Below are 22,573 nucleotides of genomic sequence, written 5' to 3'. Positions count from 1 at the left end.
CTCTCGATCTCGCCTTTATCAGGAGATTGTCCAAGTATGGGATAATTGTGACTCCCTGCCTGCGCAGGAGCACCATCATCTCCGCCATCACCTTGGTGAAAATCCTCGGGCCATGGAAAGCCCAAACGGTAACGTCTCAAACTGGTAATGACAGTCCTGTACAGTGAATCTCAGATACTCCTGATGAGGAGGATATATGGGGACATGAAGGTATGCATCCTTTAAGTCCAATGGCAACATTAAATCCCCCCCTTCCAGACTGGATATCACTGCCCGGAGTGATCCCATCTTAAATTTTAAACTTTTTCAAGTATAGGTTTAGGGAGTTTAGATTTAAAATGGGTCTGACCAAACCATACGGCTTCGGGACCATGAACAGGGTTGAATAGTACCCCTTTTCCCTGTTGGGCCAGGGGAACCCTGATAATCACTTGCTGTTGACACAGCTTTTGCTTTGCAGCTAACACTACTTCCCTCTCCGGGGGAGAAGCTGGCAAGGCAGACTTGAAAAATCGGCGAGGGGGCACCTCTTCGAATTCCAGTTTGTAGCCTTGGGAAACAATTTCCATTGCCCAAGGATCCATGTCTGACAGAACCCAGACCTGGCTGAAGAGTCGAAGACGTGCCCCCACTGATGCGGATTTCCTCAATGGTGCCCAAGCGTCATGTGGTGGATTTAGTAGAAGCCAGGGAGGACTTCTGCTCCTGGGAACTAGCCGTAGCAGGCGTTCTTTTCCCTCTACCCTTACCTGTGGCGAGGAAGGAAGAGCCCGACCTCTTCTGGACTTATGCGACCGAAAGGACTGCATCTGATATTGTGGAGTTTTCTTTTGCTGTGGGGGAACATAAGGCAAAAAAGTAGATTTACCCGCAGTAGCTGTGGAAACTAGGTCCTCGAGACCTTCCCCAAATAAATCCTCACCCTTGTAAAGGTAAAACTTCCATATGCTTCTTTAAGTCAGCATCACCCGTCCATTGGCGGGACCACAGAGCCCGCCTAGCCAAGACCACCACGGCGTTGGCCCTTGAACCTAGTAGTCCGACATCTCTTTGAGCGTCTCTCATATATAAGACTGCGTCTTTGATGTGACCCAAGGTCAACAAAATGGTATCCCTATCTAGGGTATCAAGATCAGCTGACAAGGTATCTGTCCAAGCTGCTACCACGCTACAGACCCAAGCCGATGCTATAGCCGGTCTGAGTAAAGCCCCAGTATGTGTATAAATAGATTTCAAAGTTGTTTCCTGTCTGCAATCAGCAGGATCTTTGAGAGCTACCGTCACAGGGAACGGTAGCGCCACCTTCTTGGATAAGCGCGTCAACGCCTTGTCTACCCGGGGCGAGAATTCCCATGCGCAGGGAAAGGATACGCCATAAGAATTCTCTTGGGAATCTGCAGTTTGTTGTCTGGAGTTTTCCAAGCTGTTTCAAATACAGCGTTCAGCTCATGAGATGGTGGATATGTTACCTTAAGTTTCTTTTCCTTAAACACGTGTACGCTCGTGTTAGGGACAGAGGGGTCATCTGTTATATGCAAAACATCTTTTATTGCAATAATCATATAATGAATACTTTTGTCCACCCTTGGGTGTAACCTAGCCTCATCATAATCGACATTGGAGTCAGAATCCGTATCAGTGTCAGCTATTTGGGATAGGGGGACGCTTTTGAGACCCTGAAGGGCCCTGTACTCTGGACTCTGCATTGTCCAATCTCTGATGTAACAAGGTCACATCCGCATTTAAAACATTCCACATGTCCAACCAAACCAGTGTCGGTGTTGCCGACTGAGACCCCCCAATCACCTGCTCCACCTCCTCTCTAGAAGAGCCTTCCATTTCAGACATGCCGACATGCATACCGACACCCCCACACACACACACACCGGGATTATATATATATATATATATATATCTCCTATATAGTTGTCTTAATCTGTGACTCTGTGCCCGTAACGCTGGGCGGAGTCACAGCGGTGGGCGGAGTCAGCAAGTCCCTGCTCCTGCTGCCTGTCCATGTGTCTCTCTCCCCTGCCCCCACCCATCAGCAGCTCTGATTCCCGGCCGCGGCGCTGGCCCAGCAACAACGGCTGATGCCGCCCCCCGGCATACACAATATGAGGGACGGGAGGTGCAGGAGAAGGCTCTCATAGCCCTCCCTGCCCCGCGTACACAGACCCGCCGCCTCCTCCGCACACATCCCGCTGTCCGCTCTCCGCTCTCCTGCTGTGACAGGAGGCGAGTGCTGCAGTGACGTCATCTCCTGCAGCACTCGCCTCCTGTCACACAGAAGAGCCGCCACACACACTCCAGTCTCCGGGGGCTGCCAGCATCTACAGGCAATCTGGAAACACCCCCGGAGCCAGAGAGAACATACCCGCGAGGCCACGCCCCCTTCACAGCAGGCCACGCCCCCTTTTCGGCCGCGGGGGGGGGGGGATATGTGGTAACAGTCAGACTCATGCTGAAATGCTGACCCAGTGACACCTCTGTACTGTTTACCAGCCTGCAGCAGCCGCCCACAGCCCCAACGGTGAGTCCCTCATACCATCCTAGCCACTGTATCTATGTCTGCTCACCACTTTACACAGGTCCACCCCCTCCACTACTTCCCCCCCCCCCTCTCATCAGCTTCCTCACTGGGGACCCTCCCCGCGTCTCTATATCCCCTCCCTACCACCCCGCGTCTCTCTATCCCCTCCCTACCGCCCCGCGTCTCTCTATCCCCTCCCTGCCGCCCCGCGTCTCTCTATCCCCTCCCTGCCGCCCCGCGTCTCTCTATCCCCTCCCTGCCGCCCCGCTTCTCTCTATCCCCTCCCTGCCGCCCCGCTTCTCTCTATCCCCTCCCTGCCGCCCCGCGTCTCTCTATCCCCTCCCTACCGCCCCGCGTCTCTCTATCCCCTCCCTGCCGCCCCGCGTCTCTCTATCCCCTCCCTGCCGCCCCGCGTCTCTCTATCCCCTCCCTGCCGCCCCGCGTCTCTCTATCCCCTCCCTGCCGCCCCGCGTCTCTCTATCCCCTCCCTGCCGCCCCGCGTCTCTCTATCCCCTCCCTGCCGCCCCGCGTCTCTCTATCCCCTCCCTGCCGCCCCGCGTCTCTCTATCCCCTCCCTGCCGCCCCGCGTCTCTCTATCCCCTCCCTGCCGCCCCGCGTCTCTCTATCCCCTCCCTGCCGCCCCGCGTCTCTCTATCCCCTCCCTGCCGCCCCGCGTCTCTCTATCCCCTCCCTACCGCCCCGCGTCTCTCTATCCCCTCCCTACCGCCCCGCGTCTCTCTATCCCCTCCCTACCGCCCCGCGTCTCTCTATCCCCTCCCTACCGCCCCGCGTCTCTCTATCCCCTCCCTACCGCCCCGCGTCTCTCTATCCCCTCCCTACCGCCCCGCGTCTCTCTATCGCCTCCCAGCCACCCCGCGTCTCTCTATCCCCTCCCTACCGCCCCGCGTCTCTCTATCCCCTCCCTACCGCCCCGCGTCTCTCTATCCCCTCCCTACCGCCCCGCGTCTCTCTATCCCCTCCCTACCGCCCCGCGTCTCTCTATCCCCTCCCTACCGCCCCGCGTCTCTATATCCCCTCCCTACCGCCCCGCGTCTCTCTATCCCCTCCCTACCGCCCCGCGTCTCTCTATCCCCTCCCTACCGCCCCGCGTCTCTCTATCCCCTCCCTACCGCCCCGCGTCTCTCTACCGCCTCCCAGCCACCCCGCGTCTCTCTATCCCCTCCCTGCCGCCCCGCGTCTCTATATCCCCTCCCTGCCGCCCCGCGTCTCTATATCCCCTCCCTGCCGCCCCGCGTCTCTATATCCCCTCCCAGCCGCCCCGCGTCTCTATATCCCCTCCCAGCCGCCCCGCGTCTCTATATCCCCTCCCTGCCGCCCCGCGTCTCTCTATCCCCTCCCAGCCGCCCCGCGTCTCTCTATCCCCTCCCTACCGCCCCGCGTCTCTCTATCCCCTCCCTACCGCCCCGCGTCTCTCTATCCCCTCCCTACCGCCCCGCGTCTCTCTATCCCCTCCCTACCGCCCCGCGTCTCTCTATCCCCTCCCTACCGCCCCGCGTCTCTCTATCCCCTCCCTACCGCCCCGCGTCTCTATATCCCCTCCCTACCGCCCCGCGTCTCTCTATCCCCTCCCTACCGCCCCGCGTCTCTCTATCCCCTCCCTACCGCCCCGCGTCTCTCTATCGCCTCCCAGCCGCCCCGCGTCTCTATATCGCCTCCCAGCCGCCCCGCGTCTCTATATCGCCTCCCAGCCGCCCCGCGTCTCTCTATCCCCTCCCTACCGCCCCGCGTCTCTCTATCCCGTCCCTTCCGCCCCGCGTCTCTCTATCCCCTCCCTACCGCCCCGCGTCTCTATATCCCCTCCCAGCCGCCCGCGTTTCTCTATCCCCTCCCTACCGCCCCGCGTCTCTCTATCCCCTCCCAGCCGCCCCGCGTCTCTCTATCCCCTCCCTACCGCCCCGCGTCTCTCTATCCCCTCCCTACCGCCCCGCATCTCTATATCCCCTCCCTACCGCCCCGCCTCTCTATTCCCTCCTCCCTATGCCTCTGTATCCCCTCCCTACCGCCCGCGTCTCAGTATCCCCTCCCTACCGCTCTGCGTCTCTGTATCACCTCCCTACCGCCCCGTGTCTCTGTATCCCCTCCTACCGCCCCGCGTCTCTGTATCCCCTCCCTACCGCCCCGCGTCTCTGTATCCCCTCCCTACCGCCCCGCGTCTCTCTATCCCCTCCCAGCTGCCCCGCCTCTCTGTATCCCCTCCCTATGGCCCCGGGTCTCTCTATCCCCTCCCTACCGCCCCGCGTCTCTCTATCCCCTCCCAGCCGCCCCGCGTCTCTCTATCCCCTCCCTAACACCCTGCATCTCTGTATCCCCTCCCTACTGCCCCACATCTCTCTATCCCCTCCCTACCGCCCCGCGTCTCTGTATCTCCTCCCTACCGCCCGCGTCTGTCTATCCCCTCTCTACCGCCCCCCTTCTATCTATCCCCTCCCTACCAGCCCGCGTCTCTCTATCCCCTCATACAAATATTGAACCGCAGCAAGGCGTCCAGGGGTTAAGGGGGCGTAGCCCCTTTCGACGGTGTGAAGAGCGCCCGTAGGGCGCGATGAAGCACCTAGTATATATATATATATATATATATATATATATATATATATATATATATATATATATATATATATATATATATATATATATTAATATGGAGACAATTCCCCCAATAAATCCCTTTGGAGAGGCAGAGAGAGAGTATGCCAGCACACACCCAGCGCCAATAACCCTGGAAACGAAATTCCCAGACAAGTAGCGCTTTTATGTATTTATATAGATAAATCTATACACTCACTGTGCCTTACAAGTCTCCCCCCCATAATTTTGTCCCTCTGTCACCGTGTTCAGCAGGGGAGAGTCCGGGGAGCCAGCTTCTGCAGTGTGCTGTGGAGAAAATGGCGCTGGGAGATCAAGCCCCGCCCCCTCAGCAGCGGGCTTCGGTCCTGCTCAATTTTATTTATACTGGCTGGGGTTAAAATATATACTGCCACTGTAGCCTATATTCTTATTTGTGCCAGTCCTAGAGGTTTATTGCTGCCCAGGGTGCCCCCCCCCCCGCACCCTGCACCCACCCGTGCCTCAGTGTGTGTGTAGAGTGGGAGCAATGGCACGCAGCATTACCTCATAGAAGATCTGAAGTCTTCTGCCGCCTTTGAAGCCTTCTTTCTTCTTATATTCACCCGGCTTCTATCTTCCGGCTCTGTGAGGACGGCGGAGCAGCTATGGGACAAACGGTGAGGGTGAGACCTGCGTTCCAACTCCCTCTGGAGCTAATGGTGTCCAGAAGCCTAAGAAGCAGAACCTATCATTTAAGTAGGTCTGCTTCTCTCTCCTCAGTCCCACGATGCAGGGAGCCTGTTGCCAGCAGTGCTCCCTGAAAATAAAAAAACCTAACAAAATTCTTTATTTAGAGAAACTCAGGAGAGCTCCCTGTAGTGCACCCATTCTCCTCTGGGCACAGAATCTAACTGAGGTCTGGAGGAGGGGCATAGAGGGAGGAGTCAGTGCACACCCATACTAAAAGTTCTTTATAATTCCCATGTCTCCTGCGGAGCCTGTCTATACTTACGGAGTCCCCAGCATCCTCTAGGACGTAAGAGAAATCCTATTTACATTCAAAATTATGATAAAACGATCCATGTTCTGAAACAGCTTGAACGTTACACTTAATAACCAGAAATGTAAGCTCTGATGCTTAGAAGACTTACATCTGCAACCCCATCTGGCCACACATTAATAAGTGCTCTATTTAAAGGTCAGACCTAGATACATTTATATAATGTGATAGTATTAGAGATGTTAGGGACCCATCTAATGAAGTCACCTGGTTGTGGTACATGGGCCCCCATATTTGCGTAAATGTGTGCTAAGAACTTCCCTTATACTCCATGTTAATTGTGAGAGTTTCTCAAAATTATTTTTACTGTCCGTGTCCTTTGTGCTAATGAGTGTGCATTAGCATTTTTCTTTCTCTTGCATAGTACTAGAAGCCTCAGCATGGCAGCACCTCTTAATATGTTTAAAAATAGGGTGTGCAGTCTAATCCCCCTTCCCCACCCCCCTTTAGCTCCATCTAGTATGTAATCTGATTTATTTGAACATATACGCTACTAGCTCTGATGATTCCCTTTTACCCCCGTTTTTTTCTTCTTATACTTTTCTCATTTCTCATGCTCTGCTGTTTTTTCTTTTATGGATTCTCTCAGAACTGTTACCATTTGTTTAGCAATTATTTAGACTTGTCATGTGTTTTTGCTTAATTTTACTGTCTTCACTCAAATATTTGATTACTAGTGTTTATTGCAATATATGCTATGGAGTGAACTGTTTGTAATAACTGCATGTGAATATCTTGCTATTGAGATGCTCATCAGTGTCCTTCAACAAGCATGAAGTCTACTGAGCATAGGAACAGAGGCATCATTTACGTTGTGAACACCCGATGCGGCGCCGGCAGAAAGGGGGCGTGGCTTCCCGAAAGGGAGTGTGGCTTCTCTGGAGGGGCAGGGCTTCGTGTCCCGATCCCCCGTTTTTCGTCATTTGTTCGGGAGGTGCGTGCTGCCTCTCGCGGAGTGCTGTTTCTAGAGTACCGGCTCCTACACAGTGACAGGAGCGGAGTGCTGCACATAATGTAATCAGTGCAGCACTCGCCTCCTGTCACTGATCAGGAGCCGGCATTTTCGCATCTCCCCTCGGCGGGTGACACCCAGTTGCGGGCCCCACACCCCTTGTGATGCCACTGCCTATGAGCAAACATCCCCACCCCCCACACACAACTTTACATAAAAAAGACTCCAGTTTACAGGAACCTTCACATAGAGGAAAAATAAGAATTTACTTACCGATAATTCTATTTCTCGTAGTCCGTAGTGGATGCTGGGGACTCCGTAAGGACCATGGGGAATAGCGGCTCCGCAGGAGACTGGGCACAAAAGTAAAGCTTTAGGACTACCTGGTGTGCACTGGCTCCTCCCCCTATGACCCTCCTCCAAGCCTCAGTTAGGATACTGTGCCCGGACGAGCGTACACAATAAGGAAGGATCTTGAATCCCGGGTAAGACTCATACCAGCCACACCAATCACACCGTATAACTTGTGATCTAAACCCAGTTAACAGCATGATAATAGATGGAGCCTCTAGAAAAGATGGCTCACTACAGCAATAACCCGATTTTTGGTAACAATAACTATGTACAAGTATTGCAGACAATCCGCACTTGGGATGGGCGCCCAGCATCCACTACGGACTACGAGAAATAGAATTATCGGTAAGTAAATTCTTATTTTCTCTGACGTCCTAGTGGATGCTGGGGACTCCGTAAGGACCATGGGGATTATACCAAAGCTCCCAAACGGGCGGGAGAGTGCGGATGACTCTGCAGCACCAAATGAGAGAACTCCAGGTCCTCCTCAGCCAGGGTATCAAATTTGTAGAATTTTACAAACGTATTTGCTCCTGACCAAGTAGCTGCTCGGCAAAGTTGTAAAGCCGAGACCCCTCGGGCAGCCGCCCAAGATGAGCCCACCTTCCTTGTGGAGTGGGCATTTACAGATTTTTAGCTGTGGCAGGCCTGCCACAGAATGTGCAAGCTGAATTGTACTACAAATCCAACTAGCAACAGTCTGCTTAGAAGCAGGAGTACCCAGCTTGTTGGGTGCATACAGGATGACCAGCGAGTCAGATTTTCTGACTCCAGCCGTCCTGGAAACATATATTTTCAGGGCCCTGACAACATCTAGCAACTTGGAGTCCTCCAAGTCCCTAGTAGCCGCAGGCACCACAATAGGTTGGTTCAGGTGAAACGCTGAAACCACCTTAGGGAGAAAACTGAGGACGAGTCCTCAATTCCGCCCTGTCCGAATGGAAAATCAGATAAGGGCTTTTACAGGATAAAGCCGCCAATTCTGACACGCGCCTGGCCCAGTCCAGGCCCAACAGCATGACCACAGATTTAAGTGGTTCAAACCAATGTGACTTTTGGAACCCAAAAACTACCTTGAGATCCCAAGGTGCCACTGGAGGCACAAAAGGAGGATGTATATGCAGTACCCCTTTTACAAACGTCTGAACTTCAGGGACTGAAGCTAGTTCTTTTTGGAAGAAAATTGACAGGGCCGAAATTTGAACCTCAATGGACCCCAATTTCAGGCCCATAGACACTCCTGCTTGCAGGAAATGTAGGAATCGACCCAGTTGAATTTCCTCCGTCGGGCCTTACTGGCCTCGCACCACGCAACATTTTCGCCAAATGCGGTAATAATGTTTTGCGGTGACATCCTTCCTGGCTTTGATCAGGATAGGGATGACTTCATCCGGAATGCCTTTTTCCTTCAGGATCCAGCGTTCAACCGCCATGCCGTCAAACGCAGCCGCGGTAAGTCTTGGAACAGATAGGGTCCTTGCTGGAGCAGGTCCCTTCTTAGAGGTAGAGGCCACGGATCCTCCGTGAGCATCTCTTGAAGTTCCGGTTACCAAGTCCTTCTTGGCCAATCCGGAGCCACGAATATAGTGCTTACTCCTCTCCATCTTATAATTCTCAGTACCTTGGGGTATGAGAGGCAGAGGAGGGAACACATACACTGACTGGTACACCCACGGTGTTACCAGAGCGTCTACAGCTATTGCCTGAGGGTTCCTTGACCTGGCGCAATACCTGTCGAGTTTTTCCCAACGGTTTATAATCATGTGGAAGACTTCTGGGTGAAGTCCCCACTCTCCCGGGTGGAGGTCGTGTCTGCTGAGGAAGTCTGCTTCCCAGTTGTCCACTCCCGGAATGAATACTGCTGACAGTGCTATCACATGATTTTCCGCCCAGCGAAGAATCCTTGCCGCTTCTGCCATTGCACTCCTGCTTCTTGTGCCACCCTGTCTGTTTACGTGGGTGACTGCCTTGATGTTGTCCGACTGGATCAACACCGGCTGACCTTGAAGCAGAGGTCTTGCTAAGCTTAGAGCATTGTAAATGGCCCTTAGCTTCAGGATATTTATGTGAAGTGATGTCTCCAGGCTTGACCATAAGCCCTGGAAATTCCTTCCCTGTGTGACTGCTCCCCAGCCTCGCAGGCTGGCATCCGTGGTCACCAGGACCCAGTCCTGAATGCCGAATCTGCGGCCCTGTAGAAGATGAGCACTCTGCAACCACCACAGGAGGGACACCCTTGTCCTTGGTGACAGGATTATTCGCTGATGCATCTGAAGATGCGACCCGGACCATTTGCCCAGCAGGTCCCACTGGAAAGTTCTTGCGTGGAATCTGCCGAATGGGATTGCTTCGTAGGAAGCCACCATTTTTTCCAGAACCCTTGTGCATTGATGCACTGAGACTTGGCTCGGTTTTAGGAGGTTCCTGACTAGCTCGGATAACTCCCTGGCTTTCTCCTCCGGGAGAAACACCTTTTTCTGGACTGTGTCCAGGATCATCCTAGGAACAGAAGACGAGTCGTCGGAACCAGCTGCGATTTTGGAATATTGAGAATCCAACCGTGCTGCCGCAACACTACCTGAGATAGTGCTACACCGACCTCCAACTGTTCTCTGGATCTTACCCTTATCAGGAGATCGTCCAAGTAAGGGATAACTAAAACTTCCTTCCTTCGAAGGAGTATCATCATTTCGGCCATTACCTTGGTAAAGACCCAGGGTGCCGTGGACCATCCAAACGGCAGCGTCTGAAACTGATAGTGACAGTTCTGTACCACAAACTGAGATACCCTTGGTGAGAAGGGTAAATTGGGACATGAAGGTAAGCATCCTTGATGTCCAGAGACACCATGTAGTCCCCTTCTTCCAGGTTCGCAATCACTGCTCTGAGTGGCTCCATCTTGAATTTGAACTTCTGTATGTAAGTGTTCAAAGATTTTAGCTTTAAAATCGGTCTCACCGAGCCGTCCGGCTTCGGTACCACAACAGTGTGGAATAATACCCCTTTCCCTGTTGCAGGAGGGGTACCTTGATTATCACCTGCTGGGAATACAGCTTGTGAATGGCTTCCAAAACTGCCTCCCTGTCGGAGGGAGACGTCGGTAAAGCCGACTTTAGGAAACGGCGAGGGGGAGACGTCTCGAATTCCAATTTGTACCCCTGAGATACCACCTGAAGGATCCAGGGGTCTACTTGCGAGTGAGCCCACTGCGCGCTGAAATTCTTGAGACGGGCCCCCACCGTGCCTGAGTCCGCTTGTAAAGCCCTAGCGTCATGCTGAGGGCTGGGCAGAGGCGGGAGAGGGCTTCTGTTCCTGGGAACTGGCTGATTTCTGCAGCCTTTTTCCTCTCCCTCTGTCACGGGGCAGAAATGAGGAACCTTTTGCCCGCTTGTCCTTATGGGAACAAAAGGACTGCGCCTGATAATACGGCATCTTCTTATGTTGAGAGGCGACCTGGGGTAAAAACGTGGATTTCCCAGCTGTTGCCGTGGCCACCAGGTCTGAAAGACCGACTCCAAATAACTCCTCCCCTTTATAAGGCAATACTTCCATATGCCGTTTGGAATCCGCATCACCTGACCACTGTCGTGTCCATAACCCTCTTCTGGCAGAAATGGACAACGCACTTACTCTTGATGCCAGTCGGCAAATATTCCGCTGTGCATCACGCATATATAGAAATGCATCTTTTAAATGCTCTATAGGCAATAATATACTGTCCCTATCTAGGGTATCAATATTCTCAGTCAGGGAATCCGACCACGCCAACCCAGCACTGCACATCCAGGCTGAGGCGATTGCTGGTCGCAGTATAACACCAGTATGTGTGTAAATACATTTTAGGATACCCTCCTGCTTTCTATCAGCAGGATCCTTAAGGGCGGCCATCTCAGGAGAGGGTAGAGCCCTTGTTTTGACAAGCGTGTGAGCGCTTTATCCACCCTAGGGGGTGTTTCCCAACGCACCCTAACCTCTGGCGGGAAAGGATATAATGCCAATAACTTTTTAGAAATTATCAGTTTTTATCGGGGGAAACCCACGCTTCATCACACACCTCATTTAATTTCTCAGATTCAGGAAAACTACAGGTAGTTTTTCCTCACCGACCATAATACCCCTTTTGGTGGTACTCGTATTATCAGAAATGTGTAAAACATTTTTCATTGCCTCAATCATGTAACGTGTGGCCCTACTGGAAGTCACATTTGTCTCTTCACCGTCGACACTGGAGTCAGTATCCGTGTCGGCGTCTGTATCTGCCATCTGAGGTAACGGGCGCTTTAGAGCCCCTGACGGCCTATGAGACGTCTGGACAGGCACAAGCTGAGTAGCCGGCTGTCTCATGTCAACCACTGTCTTTTGTAAAGAGCTGACACTGTTAATTCCTTCCAACAGTTCACCCACTCAGGTGTCGACCCCCTAGGGAGTGACATCCCTATTACAGGCAATTTGCTCCGCCTCCACATCATTTTCCTCCTCATACATGTCGACACAAACGTACCGACACAGCACACACACAGGGAATGCTCTGATAGAGGACAGGACCCCACTAGCCCTTTGGGGAGACAGAGGGAGAGTTTGCCAGCACACACCAGAGCACCAGAGCACTATACAGGGATAACCTTATATAAGTGTTTTTCCCCTTATAGCTGCTGTATTGTTAATACTGCGCCTAATTAGTGCCCCCCTCTCTTTTTTAACCCTTTCTGTAGTGTAGTGACTGCAGGGGAGAGCCAGGGGAGCTTCCCTCCAACGGAGCTGTGAGGGAAAATGGCGCCAGTGTGCTGAGGAGATAGGCTCCGCCCCTTTTTTGCGGACTTTTCTCCTGCTTTTTTATGGATTCTGGCAGGGGTTAAAATTCATCCATATAGCCCTGGGAGCTATATGTGATGTATTTTCGCCAGCCAAGGTGTTTTTATTGCTGCTCAGGGCGCCCCCCCCTAGCGCCCTGCACCCTCAGTGACCGAAGTGTGAAGTGTGCTGAGGAGCAATGGCGTACAGCTGCAGTGCTGTGCGCTACCTTGGTGAAGACAGGATGTCTTCTGCCGCCGATTTTCCGGACCTCTTCTTGCTTCTGGCTCTGTAAGGGGGCCGGCAGCGCGGCTCTGGGACCGGACTCCATGGCTGGGCCTGTGTTCGATCCCTCTGGAGCTAATGGTGTCCAGTAGCCTAAGAAGCCCAATCCACTCTGCACGCAGGTGAGTTCGCTTCTTCTCCCCTTAGTCCCTCGATGCAGTGAGCCTGTTGCCAGCAGGTCTTACTGAAAATAAAAAACCTAAAACTAAACTTTCACTAAGCAGCTCAGGAGAGCCACCTAGTGTGCACCCTTCTCGTTCGGGCACAAAAATCTAACTGAGGCTTGGAGGAGGGTCATAGGGGGAGGAGCCAGTGCACACCAGGTAGTCCTAAAGCTTTACTTTTGTGCCCAGTCTCCTGCGGAGCCGCTATTCCCCATGGTCCTTACGGAGTCCCCAGCATCCACTAGGACGTCAGAGAAATAGTTATTGCCAAAACAGGTAACATTTAAGCTAGTAGCTCTTTTACATACGAGTCATCATGACAACTCTATGGAACTACAGTGAAATACGACAGACAATATGACTGCATTACAAGCATTACGTTATGAATGAGAGATAAGGTCCTATTACCTTCCATACAGTTGTGTAAAGACTATTTTCTTCTTTTTTTCCTTAAGCTCATCATATTGAAATAGCCCTAGAACAGCGCCCTCTGCTGCTGACTGCGCATCTCCGCAAGGATCCACTTCAACCTGTTCCACCTCCATATCCTGCATTTGCCTACAGCCAGCTGTGCAACAAACAGAATCATCTTTCAAGTTAGGCCAAAGATTATTCTATTCACTAAAAACTATTTCCAGGTGTGAACATCAGTGCTCATGTGCACGCATAGATAATAACTGTATATGGGCAGAATGGATGGGGTAATGGTTAGCATTATTGCTTTCCAGCACTGAGGTTGTAGGTTCAATTCCCACCATGGCCCTGTGTGGAGTTTGTGTATTCTCCCTGTGCTTGTTGTGCAGTTTTCCTCCAGGTGTCCAGGTTTTCTGCCACATTTCAATAATATACTAGAAGGGTAATTGGTTCCCAACAAAACCTGAACCTAGTGTGTAAGTGTGTGCATGTACAGGTGGTAGTGAATATAGATTGAAAGCTTCTCTGGGACAGGGACTGAATATTCTTTGTAAAGATACGTGTGTGCTATATAAATAACTGGTAATAAATAAATATGTGCATAGATAATCTCCATGTTCTTCAATCATTAAGTCTTCACTGAAATCAAAGGTTGCACTGAGCCTTAGCGGCTGGTACAGGATAACAGGTTATGTATTACCTGACACTGCAGCTCTAATATTCTCCTTGCTTTCATTCCAAAGCTCCTGATGATTAACGCCAGCTGACTGTTTCCCCAGCCCCACCACCACAACGCTGGGAAATGCCTGTCATGTAAACACAGAAAAGGAAAACAAATTATAGGGTCATTCAGATCTGATCGCTGGGCTGCTAATTTTGCTGTCCTGCTTTCAGATAGTCGCTGCCTCCAGGGAGAGTGTATATTCGCCGTGCAAGTGTGCGATCCTATGTGTACGCCAAGCTGCTAAAATCCACTATGTGCAGTCTCTGCGCAGCCCAGGACATACTCCTACAGTGCGATCACATCAGGCTGATCGGGGCCGGAGCGGACGTCAGACTCCCTCCCTGAAAACACTTGGGATCGCCTGCGTTTTTCCGGACACTCTCAGAAAACGGTCAGTTACCACCCACAAATGGCCTCTTCCTGTCAATCACCTTGCGAACGCCTGTGCAATCGGATTTTTCGCACCATCCCATCGCTGACCAGCGATGACCTTTGTTGCTGTCCGACGCACGTGCGCATTGCAGGGCATATGCATGCACAGTTAGTACCTGATCACCCGCTGTTCGAAAACGTACAGCAGCAATCAGATCTGAATGACCCCCATAGTCTTTAAATCTGCATTGGCCCCACAGCATGCTTTGTGTGAGAGGCGCACAGGACGCATTAGTGTCCCAACACAGGGGCTTATTCAGATCCCGTAGCAGCTGCTACTGGATGCACAAAGTACCAATTATCAGTACTTTGCACATGCGGATCCTGCGATAAAGGTAGCAGGATATCGGCCGATGGCCACGATTTATGAAAATGGAAGCGTGTCACCGCCATTTAGGGCGAAGGAAGAGGCCAGGGATCTCCTGGCCTCTGTGACGGTGACTTGTGCGGCACCATGGGTGCCCAATGATGAGTGAGAGATCCGATGTTGTGTCCTAGGGGTGTCTGCTTGTAATAGACGGCTCCTGCTGAATTACTATAGAGCGCTATCACTGCTGCTTCTAAGGAATCAGCAGTGATAGCAACTCCAACCACATCTGAATCAGGTCCATCCTAAGTTGTTTTTACAGCAAAGTAAAAAGTAATTCCAGCATACTTTTACATATATGTCTAAGAAAAAACAAACAATTGGTATTTATTTAGAGCATCACGCGGTGCCCATTACTGAGGTATGCAATCACTTTGTCAACAGTGACTATGTTGTAACCAGAAAATCAGCACCAGTATCCCGATGCTTGAACTGTGCGGGCATTGCAACTTTAAGGGGTACATTTACTAAGCAGTGATAACAGTGGAGAAGTGAGCCAGTGGAGAAATTTCCCCATCAACCAATCAGCAGCTCTGTATCATTTTATAGTATGCAAATTATAGATGTTACTTCAGTGCTGATTGGTTGCCATGGGCAACTTCTCCACTGGCTCACTTCTCTGCTCTTATCACTGCTTAGTAAATGTACCCCTTAACCTGCTGCTAGAGAGGCATGTTTAAAGTTCGAATTCCCACATGGTTACAATGGTTTAAATGGAATTACATCCGAGTCGGAATACTGGTGCTGGCATTCTGGTTTCAACATCGTCGCTGTCAAACTCTTGTATGTATTCCAGCACTGTAGCCTATAGATAGGCTATATCAGTAAAAGAAGCAGTTACCATAAAACATTCAGAAGGATGGAAAAAGGCATGTGATAGAATACATGCCTATGACTTTAAACTTTGACTTTCATACAGTAACTTAAAAAAATATAGTTTAAGTAATAGAAAAGTAGAAGTTGCAAATATTACTAAAATCGCAAACCAATTGATTTTATACATAACTATTCTGCAAATGTGTCCTTTTTATTTGCAGAGAGTAGATTATGGTTTATAATGCAAAAGTTTTGATGATTAAATGATCTTTAGTTTGGGTCTGGGACTCAGGTTCGACAGCAAAAAGGTCGACACACCTTAGGTCGACGCCAATTGGTCGACACACCTTAGGTCAACATGGACAAAAGGTCGACAGGAACAAGGTCAACATGGAAAAAGGTAAACATGAGTTTTTTATGTTTTTTTGGTGTCGTTTTCTTCGTAGAGTGACCGGGAACCCCAAGTAGTGCACCGCTTCGCTCGCCATGCTTCGGGCATGGTGCCTTCGCTTGGCACAGATTACCGTTCCAATCGTAGTCCACGTGGATCATTAAGTATGAAAAGGTTCCAAAAAAGAAAAAAATCGTGAAAAACTCACGTCGACCTTGTTCCTGACGACCTTTTGTCCATGTCGACCTAAGGTGTGTCGACCAATTGGCGTCGACCTTTTTGCTGTTGACCTGGAGTCTGGATACCCTTTAGTTTCAGGCAGGGGCTTCAGAACATTTTAAGGTTTTATATTGGCGCACCTGTGGGCGGAGCCACTGGGGAGGAGGAACTGGTCCAACAGTGAGGAGAAGGAAGCAGCACCAGGACGAGGAGGCAGCACCATAGAGGAGGAGGACAGGAGTCCCAGTCTAGATTGCATCTCTCAGCCACACCATCATCTCCTCCCTAAGTAGTTTCTCAGCTACACCACCATCTCCCGACTGCAACTCTCACTATCCCCCTCACTTTGCGTCACTCAGCCTCACCCCTTCACTCTGTAACTCTCAACCTTTCCATTTTATTCTGTGTTTCAGACTTCCACCTTTCTCTCAGCCTGCCCTCCCTAAACGCTGCGTCTCTCAGCCTGCCCTCCCTAAACGCTGCGTCTCTCAGCCTGCCCTCCCTAAACGCTGCGTCTCTCAGCCTGCCCTCCCTAAACGCTGCGTCTCTCAGCCTGCCCTCCCTAAACGCTGCGTCTCTCAGCCTGCCCTCCCTAATCGCTGCGTCTCTCAGCCTGCCCTCCCTAATCGCTGCGTCTCTCAGCCTGCCCTCCCTAAACGCTGCGTCTCTCAGCCTGCCCTACCTAAACGCTGCGTCTCTCAGCCTACCCTCCCTAAACGCTGCGTCTCTCAGCCTGCCCTCCCTAAACGCTGCGTCTCTCAGCCTGCCCTACCTAAACGCTGCGTCTCTCAGCCTGCCCTCCCTAAACGCTGCGTCTCTCAGCCTGCCCTCCCTAAACGCTGCGTCTCTCAGCCTGCCCTCCCTAAACGCTGAGTCTCTCAGCCTGCCCCCCCTAAACGCTGCGTCTCTCAGCCTGCCCCCCCCCTGCATTCTGTCTCTCAGCTTGCTCCCCTCAACTCTGTCTCAGCCTGCCCCCCAAGCTGCGTCTCTCAGCCTGCCCCTCTAATCTGTGTCTCTCAGCCTGCCCCCCTACACTCTGTCTCTCAGTGTGCCTCTCTCCACTTTATGTCTCTCAGCCTGCTCCCCCTCCCCCCCACTCTGTGTCTCAGCCTGATCCCCCCTAAACTCTGTGTCTTGCAGCCTGCCCCCCCCCCCCTTTATTCTGTGTCTCTCAGCCAGCCCCCCATTCATTCTGTGTCTCTCAGCCTCCCCTGCCCTTCATTTTTGCGACAGGTGCCGCAAGAAGAACAGAGAAGGCTTTTCTTTGCAGCAGGAGTCAGACAGACAGGTCAGGGAGTGTGATGTAATGTTGGCATCGCACTCCCGATGCCCGGTAGCCTCCTCCACTCCTCATGTACATCGGCGCCTCCTATCCCCAGGTCTGGGGCCACTGGTTCCAGGTGTAGGATACCTTCACCTGACAATTATACATTCCATTACACTTTTACATGTGACATCTATTAGAAAGACATATTTTACATGGGTGACATCACAACTCGCTTAATATCACCAAAGGAATTATTGTATATGTAAATGTCACTTGTGTACTAAAGAGTAAAAAATACACTTTCAATATTCATTTGTGCTTCTGCGTCATTATGGCAGTGACGTGAGGCAGAGCCTTTCCTGTCATACTAACGTTTGTACCAGAGGTTTGACTATATAAAGTATATGAAAAATACAAAGAATATGTTTGAAATATCATCTTTGCATTATTCTAATCATTTTTATAGCCAAAACTCTGGAGTAAAAAGTCTGAGGCAGGTGAGACAGTACCTCACCTGGCTAACTTTTCCGCACATCGCTGATCAAACCTGACCAAATTTCCAGGAGTTTATACTGCTGCACCTGTGTATAATGCCCAGATGTACCCTTTGGCACATATATTGCATGGAAATCTGGCTCTGGTGCTAGCCAGTGCCTCTTGAGCCATTTACCTCACCACACGTCCCTGTATTATAGAGAGGGTTAATAAGTTAATTATCTGTAAAAAGTAAATCAAAATACCTCATGTAAACCATAAAATGTTCGTGTCTTGCCTTTTTTGAGTGAAGGTCCAGACCTGAATAAAAAAAAAAAAAAAAAAAAAAAAAAAGGAAGAGAGATTATAAATAATTAAATATATATATATATATATATATATATATACACACACACACACACACACATATATATATATATATATATATATATATATATACACACACACACTAAAATTGCAAAAATATAAATAAGAATTATATATATATATATATATATATATATATATATATATATATCCCCATTTCTTCAAGCTACAGTTATAATAGAATATTCGTTACTGTTCTGATCATCTTAAATACTAGTTGAATTACAATGGGTAGGAATTACCTGGTCAACAAATCTCGTAGTTTCCCAGAAACAACATTATCAAATGTGTCTCCTGCATTGGTAAGAACCAGGTTGTCTTCCTCCTTACTTTTCTCATACACACCCAAGACAAGTCCCTAAAAACAAAGTGGAAATTGTAGGTTTTTTTACTGGCTGATTCTGAACAAAAGGCCGATTTAAAAAAAAAAAAAAAAAAAGTATATTTAGATATATTTTAAGGACATAGAACATACTCTTAAATTATTCTCTGGGTCCCTGTATGAGAAACTGAAGGGGGGGTCAAAGTGGGGGACTGGGGCATGTGCAAAATTACAGCCCCACTGCGTAATATCATCAAGCCCCTACACCGCTCACTTCACTGTGGAAGTAGGTGGGAATAAGGAGGCTGGTAGGCACATATACAAGCAAAGATATTGTACTGAAGCTGATTGATGATGACAAGCTATGCCGCACAAACAAGAGGAGCAGCATCAGGATTTAATGCATTGAAAATATGGGTTGGGTACGGCATGCCGGCTGTCAGGATCCCGGCAGCCACATCAGTGGTGGAACTAGCGAGCGGTGGGCCTATGTGCGACAAAATGCTTTGCCCCCCCCCTCTCCCCCTCATCCCGTCCAAGTCCAACCCCTCACCCCTGGAGAGGATCTGGTGAGGGGGACCTGCTCAGGACCAGGGAAATGGTTACCTAGCAACAGTGCCGTAACTAGACATTTTAGTGCTGTGTGCAAGAAACGGCATCGGAGCCCCCCCTATGTAAAACAGGGGCAGTGCGCCTGTAGGCGCGCACACAAAATATAGGGGCGTGGTTTCATGGGGAAGGGGTGTGGCCACCAAATAATACCAATTAGTAGTCTCCATTATTCAAATTACGCCGCACAGTAGCACCACTACACCAGGTAGAGCCCCTTTTACACATTACAGCGGACAGATTCCCCTTTTTACACATTACGGCAGACAGCTTCCCCCTTTTTACACATTAAGGCAGACAGCGTACCCCTTTTTACACATTAAGGCAGACAGCGTACCCCTTTTTACACATTAAGGTAGATAGATAGATAGATAGATAGATAGATAGAATAGATAGATAGATAGAATAGATAGATAGATAGAATAGATTATACTTACTGTCCCCGCTGGCAGTCAGGCTCCTTGGTGCAGCAGGTTCTGGCAGATCCCGAGCAAGGGAGAAGAAGGAGGAGGGAGGGGGACTCGGAAGCTGCAGCAGCGCAATGTATTTGGTGGAGGCGCTGCTGTAGCTGTCCCTCTCCTTCCACATAGGCTGCCCACTGCCGATGTGATGAGGGAAACGCATCCCAGCATTCACAGCGGTGGCCAGCCTATGTGGAAGGAAAGGGACAGCTGCAGAATCACCTCCACCAATTACACTGCGCTGCTGCGGCTACCTCCTCCACGGAGTCACATGACCGACACCAGAATCCCAACATTATTAATGCCGACAGGGTAATTATTTTACCCCTCTCCTGTCCCTACCCCTAACCTGCCTGAGGTGGTGCTAGGGCTAAGACACCGAGGGGCGGTGACAAGAAGTGCCCCCCCTGTAGTGCTTAACCCTAAAACCCCTCCCCCCACCAAGGTCGAACCCTAACAGTGACCCCGATACTTACTTACCTTCATGTCGTCGGCGGCGTTTGGTGTTCCAGGGTTGGTCACATGACCATGGCTGCCTGCCTGCCGGGATGCTAAACTCATCCGGAAGAATTCACGTTTGTACACCGCTATTATTAGCCGAAACAAAACTATTTTCAGGTCTTTCCGATTTTATGCTCTGCTTAACCCCCTAAACAGAGAATAACTCAGTGTGAGGTGTAGAGCTGGGGCAAAGGCTTGCCGAGCTGATGGTCTGATAGCCCTCACTAAGCATGAGGCTGTTCTGGGGGAGTGGAAGCTTTCAATCTTGACAACTGAATTACTCTTTATTCAGTGTGAAGTTCACTGTATGTTTTTTTGGTGGGTATTGTACCTTTGGCTGGTTCTGTTTTGTATTGTGATGTCAGCTATTATTGCTCTGGGTAGCTTTCACTGTACTTGCTTATATACAACAGCTGTAAAATATATGGTTACACTGTGATGAAACATTTGTTGTAACTAATAAATATTTGGGACCGGATTCAATTAGCCACAGAACTGTTTGGACAACTTCACACGTTCCAGCCCAAAAAGATGATGTTAAATGCAGGAATCTATGGGTTTCCCAGTGCACTAGGGGGGTCATTCCGAGTTGATCAATAGCTGCCATTTTTCGCAACGATCAGGATAAAAATCGGCTTTTCTGCGCATGTGTATGGGCCGCAGTGCGCACGCGCCAAGTACTTTCACACGATACTATGCAGTTTTACACAAGGCCGAGCGACTCTTTTCAGTCGCTCGGCTGATCGGTGAGTGATTGACAGGAAAGGGGCGTTTCTGGGAGGTAACTGACCGTTTTCTGGGTGTGTGCTAAAAAACGCAGGCGTGTCAGAAAATAACGCAGGCGTGCCTGGGGAAATGGGGGAGTGACTGGCCGAACGCAGGGCGTGTATGTGACATCAAAACAGGAACTAAACTGTCTGCAGTGATCGCAAGGTAGGAGTAGGTCTGGAGCTACGCTGAAACTGCATGAAAATATTTAATAGCAGAACTGCTAACCTTTTGGTCGCACTTCTGCTAAGCTAAGATACACTCCCAGAGGGCGGCGGCTTAGCATTTGCACTGCTGCTAAAAGCAGCTAGTGAGCGATCAACTCGGAATAAGGGCCTAGACCCCAGACGGTACATTTACTATGGATTTTTCCTAGCAGCTCATGAGACTGTTGGGGAAACACCTGGTTATCCGCAGGGATATAGGACATATTCTATTCTGCACAATTCAGCTGCACTTGTATCAGATAATTATGGTAGGTAAGCATTGCAAGTTTTCCTGCGCAGCTCATGTAGATGGGTGTAATTTGCTCTTCCAGGACATCTTATCCCGTCCAGCACCGGGAATTGAATTCCCCCCATTGGGCATATATAATATTACTAATTATATTATTTAATTACCATGTGAAGTCATGGGGGTGGTTCAGTTCAGCACAATGCTGCACAAATCACCATACATTACAGTGGCCAACCATCACTAATTTTCCTGTACACTACATTGGCCACAAAGTACCTTCACTCACTATTACTTTACAGCCAGGGCAATAAATAATAATAATAATAATAATAATAATAATAATAATAATAATAATAATAATAACAACAATTACAATAACAACACTACCACATCTTGTAAGTAAAGTGTATTTTGTACAAGGAGAACTACAAGTCCCATAATGTTGCACAACATGTATTATAACATTTAATGCCTATAAGAAATGTGATGAAATGTGAGTGCCTACTGACAGCAAATAGCTTTTACCGTATTGCACCAAAGAGATTACCTTTTTCCCACTGCTATAGGACTGTGCTGAGAGAGAGAGTCCCCGGCTGCAGCTTCTTATACCCCTGTGCAGCACCGCTCTGACTGGCTGCAGCATGACTGCTGGTACAGTACCTGGGCTCACTGAGTGCCCTCTAACATGTGAGAGTGGTGGAGACACACAGCACTGACATCATAAGGAAGTGACTGGAGCCCTCAGCCTGCGCCCTATCACACGCAGCTCCCTGACAGAGCACTTCCCACAGGAGGATGGATAGTGTAACACACATGCTGATTGGATACAGTGTCAGCACAAACACATTGCAGCTCATCAAAGCTGCTGCCTGCCAGACACTTTCTGATACATTGTTACAGAGGGAGGGAAGCTGTTCTTGTAGGTGTATGTTCCAAATCCAGAATAGTATGCTGCTGGATGATGATAGATAGATAGATTAGATAGATAGATAGATAGATAGATAGATAGATAGATAGATAGATAGATAGATAGATAGATAGATTTCTTACTACATACCAATAGATAATTTATTATAACAACCAAATAGCATTCTAAGGGGTCTATTCATACAGAAAACGAAAACGTAATTGCGACTTATCACTATACATCGCATTGCTTCGATGCGATGTATAGCTGTGATAAGTAACAATTCATGTATACTTACTTTTCCGACGATGCGCTGCGGTGTCTGGGGCTCCTGCGGTGTAGTCTTCTCCAGCG

At 49.8% G+C, this 22,573-nt stretch overlaps 1 protein-coding gene across 1 annotated transcript in view; it reads right to left on the bottom strand.

Moving 5' to 3' along the window:
- The window catches only part of LAP3 (leucine aminopeptidase 3), a 68,496-nt gene extending 46,442 nt beyond the window's left edge, over positions 1 to 22,054 (bottom strand). The window contains exons 1-5 of the mRNA XM_063921297.1: positions 21,860 to 22,054; positions 18,438 to 18,553; positions 18,075 to 18,129; positions 13,819 to 13,924; positions 13,113 to 13,272 (exon numbers count right to left, since the gene is read on the bottom strand). Of these exons, the coding sequence (XP_063777367.1) occupies positions 13,113 to 13,272; positions 13,819 to 13,924; positions 18,075 to 18,129; positions 18,438 to 18,553; positions 21,860 to 21,955 (533 nt within the window). The 5' untranslated portion in view covers positions 21,956 to 22,054. The remainder of the gene's footprint in view (positions 1 to 13,112; positions 13,273 to 13,818; positions 13,925 to 18,074; positions 18,130 to 18,437; positions 18,554 to 21,859) is intronic.
- Positions 22,055 to 22,573: the final 519 nt, after the last annotated feature.

This window comes from Pseudophryne corroboree, chromosome 1 (genome assembly GCF_028390025.1).
Source record: "Pseudophryne corroboree isolate aPseCor3 chromosome 1, aPseCor3.hap2, whole genome shotgun sequence".
NCBI lineage: Eukaryota > Metazoa > Chordata > Amphibia > Anura > Myobatrachidae > Pseudophryne > Pseudophryne corroboree.
Note: the sequence above shows the minus strand (reverse complement) of the source record. Positions and strands in the feature narration are given on the sequence as shown.